Source organism: Physella acuta, unplaced genomic scaffold (assembly GCF_028476545.2).
Source record: "Physella acuta isolate Inbredline_101_S28 unplaced genomic scaffold, ASM2847654v3 ptg000291l, whole genome shotgun sequence".
Taxonomy (NCBI): Eukaryota; Metazoa; Mollusca; class Gastropoda; family Physidae; genus Physella; species Physella acuta.
The window spans coordinates 370,307-377,500 of NW_026731810.1; the positions used below are offsets into that span (position 1 = coordinate 370,307).

At 39.9% G+C, this 7,194-nt stretch overlaps 1 protein-coding gene across 1 annotated transcript in view; it reads right to left on the bottom strand.

The window, feature by feature from the left end:
• Positions 1-4,539: 4,539 nt before the first annotated feature.
• The window catches only part of LOC131939718 (uncharacterized), a 4,880-nt gene continuing 2,225 nt past the window's right edge, over positions 4,540-7,194 (bottom strand). Inside the window, exon 2 of the mRNA XM_059298189.1 lies at positions 4,540-5,433. Within this exon, the coding sequence (XP_059154172.1) occupies positions 4,746-5,423 (678 nt within the window). The 5' untranslated portion in view covers positions 5,424-5,433 and the 3' untranslated portion in view covers positions 4,540-4,745. The remainder of the gene's footprint in view (positions 5,434-7,194) is intronic.

The following is a 7,194-nucleotide window of genomic DNA, read 5'->3' on the forward strand; positions in this document are numbered from 1 at the left end:
TATCAAGTCATAAAACTTTTAATTAGTGGAGGGGGGAAGTAGGTCCTTCCTATATATATTATATAACGTGGAAATGTTATATAAAATCATATTAGTGTTTCAAAAATATTTGAAAGACCCCTGAATCCCTAAGCAAAGCTATTCATTTTTTTTGTATAACTTGAAATCTTAACGTCTTAGGAAACGAGCCTGTTGAGCTTTAAATCTTTACAGGCAGTTTTTTTTTATCTTCACACATACGTAATAGAACAAGCTGTTGTTAACTGCCCTGTGGCATTTTGTCTGCCTTCCAACGTGTCGGCATTTTTTCTTGCAGACTTTTTTCTCCAGGGGGGGGGGGGAGGGTCGGACGAAAATTTTAGAGAGGGTGGAAGGGACACTGGTGAAAGTATATATTATCTATATAAATTCTATTTCGTTCGGGGGGGGGGGGGGGTGTTGTCATTTTTCTACGAGATGCCTGGAAGAAACTTCGTGTCGGTGCGACCTACGTGCCAACCATGAGAGTATCCGGTCAGGTCGGGCTCCAGCCCACGTCTGCCTAGAGACGGGTAACTAGAAAGTTAGCCCGCCTAGGCTGCAGGTATTTTGGCGCTAGATTAGGGTCTGTTGGGTGCAGACCTCAGAGCGGTGCTAGTGTGATCTTTAACGGCGACACACCGGTTAGTTTAGAACGTAAGGGTGGGAGACGCGGTATTCTATGCAGCACCAAAATTGTTGGTTAAAAAATTAACTAATTGTAGCAATATAAAAACAGACTTTTTACCAATACAGGTCATTGTATGGCTTAACTAACGGCCCAAAGGCCGTGAATTACCGAGAAATGCTGGAAGTTAAGAACGAAACTGACCACTGGTCAAAACATGTGAAATAAATTATCCACAGACCATTGAAAGGTAGGCCCACTCTGGCCATCGCTACAACCATCTAGACTGGGTACAGGTGAATACGATTGTTTCAAAACTTACGCAACTTTCGTATAAAGATGTATGCAGTTATAGGGGGTCAATGTCTTATGTATATCTTATTACTTTATAATAAAAACATCATCTGGCCACAATAATAAGTAGAATAACAATGTTTTTTCTTACTATATATGTGTTAGGGCTAGCAGTGGCGTAGCGAGGTCTGGTGTCACCCGGTGCGGCACTTAATGGTGTCACCCCCCAGAGGCGTAGCGACCCTTCCCGGGGACAAACTTTCAAGTTTTCGATTTGCACCCCCCCTTCAAACTTTTGATTTGCACCCCCCTCAAACTTTCGATTTGCACCCCCCTCAAGTTTTCTCTATATATTTTGCTATTTTTTGCCTTGGTGTCACCCCCCCTAAATGGTGTCACCCGGTGCGGTCCGCCCCCCCGCCCCCCCACCCCCCTCGCTACGCCCCTGAGGGCTAGCATTATAGTTTAGACAAGTGCCATATGTACCACACGAGGACTTTTATGACATAACAGGTCATAGACTAGGACACACCTTTTTCTCCGGGAGAGTGGGGGGGGGGGGGGGACGGACTTGATTGATATTTTCGGGGGGGGGGGGGGGGAACTAAATTTTCCGGGGGGGGGGGGGGTGACGAACACTGGTAAAAGTATGTTTTCTGTATAAAGTACATTTCGTTCGGGTGTGGGGGGGGGGGGGGTGTGGTGGTGGTAGACTTCCTTTGGGGGGTGGGGGGAGGGGCTCCACTCTGACAAGGACATAGATGAAGATGCACATGTAAACTTAGGCAATGAGATACCAGCAAGCCGTAGATTACACCTTATTCTAAATCTTATGATTTTACAAAAAACATCAGAAGCCGACTCACCAATTCTAGTGCAGTTTCACCTGTTACAGCATGTTATTTCTTACCCCCCCCACCCTCCCGCCCCTTACATAACAGTTCACACTTTTCTCTCCCCCCACGTTATCTCATATCTTTCTCTCGAGATAAATCATCGTTTTAAAATGTCCACCTGAATTACCTCGTGAACATTTATCCTAATCCTTCAAGATTGGGTTCAAAAACAATTTTTGTTGAAATATTTTTTTGTTGTTGAAGGTTTTCTCGTTGTGGTGATCTAATGCTGCAGGAGTCAGCATATTTATTAGCTATAGGAGTCAGGATTCGGCAGGTTTTTAATGCTGTGGTAAACTTTAAGCTATAGGTGTCACGAGTCGGCAGGTTTTAGTGATGTGGTAAACTTTAAGTTACAGGAGTCAGGAGTCGGCAGGTTTTTAATGCTGTGGTAAACTTTAAGCTATAGGAGTCAGGAGTCAGCCGGTTTTAGTAAAATAGATCGCTTAATATGAGGGATAATAAAATAACGACAACCTATATATAAATAAAATTTTCTTTTTTAAGCACAAGGTGTACTGATCAAAACAAATTCCTCTTCTAGCAGACGAAGCTAAGACGCTAGCATGAATACATCACATTCTGGTTACCTGTTTTTAATTAAACCCCTAGTTTCCCTAATTACTGTATTATCCTAGCTGTATCAGTAAAGCCATTTCTCTGTGTACTAATGTTAGATTACCTCTGTGTTAACCATACATTTGTTCAATATACCAAGTCTGAATTGTAGCACCTGTGTAGACAAGACTGAGACAATCAACACAGTGACAATGGTATCCCTGGCTACACAGCAAGTTAATAGAGTTACTGTTCTTTGTTAATGGACTTTAATTATAAACGGCATCGTTTAACAAATATTTGATTTAATTCTTGTATTTGTAGAAAAATAATTTGTATAATTACTTCAGCTTCTTTTTATGTGTAATTTATTCAGAACATTATTAAACTCTATCCTTGTCAGTTTTAAATTATACATGAAATTATTCAAACTTGTAAAGATTAAATATTGTTTAAAAGAAACCGAATTATGTGTTCGTCCATTTATATAATGTTAATAATGTGTTTAGTGCAAAGTATCATATTTAAATTGAAAAAAACAACAACAACAAAAAACTAAAGGGCTTAGAAGTACAATTACAATTACAATTTTTTAATGTATATAAGTCCTTTATAAATATATAACTTACCTCTTGCTATTCACCCCCCCCCCCCCACCCACTCATCTTAACACTAACATCTTAAAGCTAAGGTTAACAAAAACGTACGCTTATTTTAAACAAATCACTTAGCCAGTGAATGCAGAAACAGAAAAAAAAATAAATTGTTTATGAGAAGCCTTCCTGGCAACTCGCTATCTGTCAAACTAGTCAAACGATAAAAAGTGTACGGGGTAAACATGCTATTCAGTAGTGTACACGGGTTAATTATTTTTTTCGCCTACACTTTAAATAAAACCAGCCCGTTTTGTTTATATTACATTTTATCTGGAGTACTCGTAGCTAGGATAATTTAAGATCTATTTTCAGGTTGAATGCAAACGTTGCATATTTACTTTATGATATGACTTTTCTTATTTTGCTAAATATAGCTTTTGCAAGGTGAAGGTTACAAGTTAAAATTAACGGACTCAAAATATTGCAGTGGTATTTAATGCAACCAGCACTACATTAGCAACACAATCTGCGGATACTGCTCCTTGAAGTCCCCTCCCCCGGGATATTACACACAACCCTTCCCTAGATATTCCCCCCGATCAATTAACTAGCAGTAAATTATCCCTCGGCCCAAATAACTGGAGTAGGAATCCCCCCCCCCTTGTCAATTACAAACTGACCCTAAACCTAATCCTAACGTTAAACGAAATCTTAGCCGGAAGTCAAGCGAGTAAGGATTATGGTTAGGAATAGGTCTATGACTCTATGTTTAAGGGTAGGATTAAGAAGGTTTCCGGATGACTAAAGTTTATTCTACAATGTGCCTTTTCTCCTGTCTGGCATTCTATAGAGTTCCTAAGGATGGTACAAGATACGATTTAGTTTGTTTTCTATTGCGCGTTGTAGGCATTATATAAAAAGCCAATTTTCCACTTTGCAGGTAATTACCTAATGGAATAATTGATAGGGGGTAATTGATGCTGGGGGGGGGGGTGTGGGATATCGGGGGAAGGGAATGTCCTAAGCACCTGCGGACTACATTTTACAGGACGATTTAAAGGAGTTATAAATAAAATACTAATCAAAATTTTTTGCAAACATTTTTCAAACTGTGTCAGCAGCAGCCCCCCCCCCCCTCTTCATTGGTTACACGTGCAGCGGTTAGTTGAAGCAGTAAAACAATAATTAAATCCGTTGCCTGGCAACCAGCATTCCCTCTTTAGAACAAAAGCGTATGCGCATCATATATTTTGTTTAGCGCGGTGCTCTGAAATGGCTTATACAAAGATATTTGTATTTTACAAAGGGACTGCGCGGCTGGATTACAACTACTGCGCTAGAGGGAACATGGCTGGCAATCTTTCGGGCGCCACTGCTTTGATATGCCTGAACCCACATTAGAAAACGGTTGTTTAATTAAAGAATCACCAGGATGTTCTAATCTATCCTCTCAGGTTTGATGGCGAAACTCATTCATGAGTTTACATTAACTAACAACACAAACATCAAAAGCATGCAAATAACTAAAACCAACAGTTTGAGTTTGAAAGTAATATTAAATTCAGTAAAATAATTTATTAAGTTATTATATTAATTTACGCAATGGTTCAAATAGAAACAGAAAATAAACTAAATTTAAAAAAAAGAAAATTGATTGATTGGAATAGCATCACAGTAAACAGATACTTCACTACCGAGGTCATCAGAAATAGTTACCAAGCAAATAAATACATTTAAACACATTCAAAAAACAGTTTAAAGAGAATACTCCAATAAGGTGCTGTAATTGTTACCACCGAATTTACAGTTAATTTTAGCCTTGGACCCGGGGGGATAACCCTGACTAAAGTCAACAAGACCCTCAAAAAGGTTTGGCTGGGTCTGCTCCAAGGGGTTCCATTCCTCAGCCACCTTCACCTGTACGTCCCTGGCTTTTGGGATCAGCAGCTTGAATCTCACCATAGGCTCTCTGATGCCTTTAGGCAAGGAGATTGGCTCGTACAGGTAACATCCGTCCTTCCAGGGCGGGTATTGCTTGGGGAACGGGTTGTTCCCGAAAGACCCGGGGCAGTAGATCAAGTAGTTGTAGACCCCCAGCATTTGGGGACCCGCTTCGTCTTTGGGTAGGGCGTAGATCTGGAATTTATAAAACCCCGGGAGGGGCGGGCGGATGAGGAAGAGATAGTTGGGACCCAGGGCGCGGATTAAACAGTACTCCGTGCATTCTTGTTTCCGCTCGTAGGACAAGAGTTTGATGGTGATTCTCGTGCCGGGCTGGGTGCCCAGGATGATCTCCACTTCCGGCTGGTCATCTTGCATGTAGATGACGGGGTGGCCGTGGGAGACGAGGCTGAGACCGTACGACTCGAACTTGGCCTGAGGACCCAGGTAGCCTTCGGTCATTTTTGGTAGCTGGACATTGCTTGACGCCATGGCGGGAATACTGGAAGAAAGATAACATGATTTAAAATAGTTTGACATGTATTAAAACAATGTTAAAAAAAATTAGCGTACAACTTAATGAGTAATTAAAGTATTTGCTGTTCCTACTCCAGTTTTCTAGTTCAGAAGTTTGAAAGTTTTTTTAAACAAGCGTGTGAGGACCAGATACACAAAAATCAGGTGATCTAGGTCAAGGACAAATGTGTCGTCTGGGGCTTTTAGGCCATTGGTAAAAAATGTGACGTTCACACAGGTGCAGATTTAAGAACAAAAGTAGACACGAAACTAAGAATGATGTAACAAATAATATAACAAATGTACATGCGAAACTAAGAATGATATAACAAATAATATAACAAATGTACGCACGAAACTAGGAATGATTTAACAAATAATATAACAAATGTACATACGAAACTAAGAATGATATAACAAATAATATAACAAATGTACGCACGAAACTAGGAATGATTTAACAAATAATATAACAAATGTACATACGAATCTGAGAATGATATAACAAATAATATAACAAATGTACGCACGAAACTAACAATGATATAACAAATAATATAACAAATATACGCACGAAACTAAGAATGATATAACAAATGTACACATGGCATTTGAGGGTTATTTAGTAAATGTACATACGACACTCGTAGTCATAAGTACCAAAAGAAACTACACGAGAGCATAAAGAATCATTAAATTTTACACATAATTTGCTCAAGATCACAGCCCCATCTGCTGTCGACTGCTGCCAAAAGAGTTGAACCAGGCTGAAACAGTTCAACATTTCCACCTCAGGTTTTTGTCAAACACAACTAAAGCAATTTTTTTATCCTGATGAGAAGACGAAGACATTGACCTTGATGAATGCCAGAGATACTGATCCCTGGAACGTGACATTTGAAGCAGGAACTGTTCACGCATTCGATAGACATACCAGTTTACATATCTCGCTAACACATCGATAGACAGACCAGTTTACACATTCTCGCTAACACATCGATGGATATACCAGTTTACACATTCACGCGAACACATCGATGGATATACCAGTTTACACATTCACGCTAACACATCGATGGATATACCAGTTTACACATTCACGCTAACACATTGATGGATATACCAGTTTACACATTCACGCTAACACATTGATGGATATACCAGTTTACACATTCACGCTAACACATTGATGGATATACCAGTTTACACATTCACGCTAACACATTGATGGATATACCAGTTTACACATTCACGCTAACACATCGATAGACAGACCAGTTGAACAAGTCGAGGAAGAAAACAACTTGGCTAGCTAATAAGAATCATCCATAACGTTATTAGCCCATTAGTATTACCCACTCATCGTTACGATAGACCAGACCCCTTCAAAGTATGACGACATAAAGCCCCCCCCCCCCCCTCCACTAATACCTCTTGTTACGTTACACAATATTAACAATAACTTTCCATGAAGAGCAACGTCACATAATAGTTTTACCTTCCCACCCCAGTGACATGGTTTGTGAAAGCCACTTAAATCCCACAAACTGTGACTTAAACCATTTTTTTCCGAGTTAGTTCTAGATCGAGGTGTGAAACATTCTTACTAAAATGAGATTTCCGGTCCTATTCAGACAGCTTAAGAAATTGTCTCAATTATGACGTCAAGACCCTTGTGACTGCGAGTAAAAACAAACAGCCGCCATCTTGGACCATTTGACAAGTGCTGGCCACACGTTTACCCAGA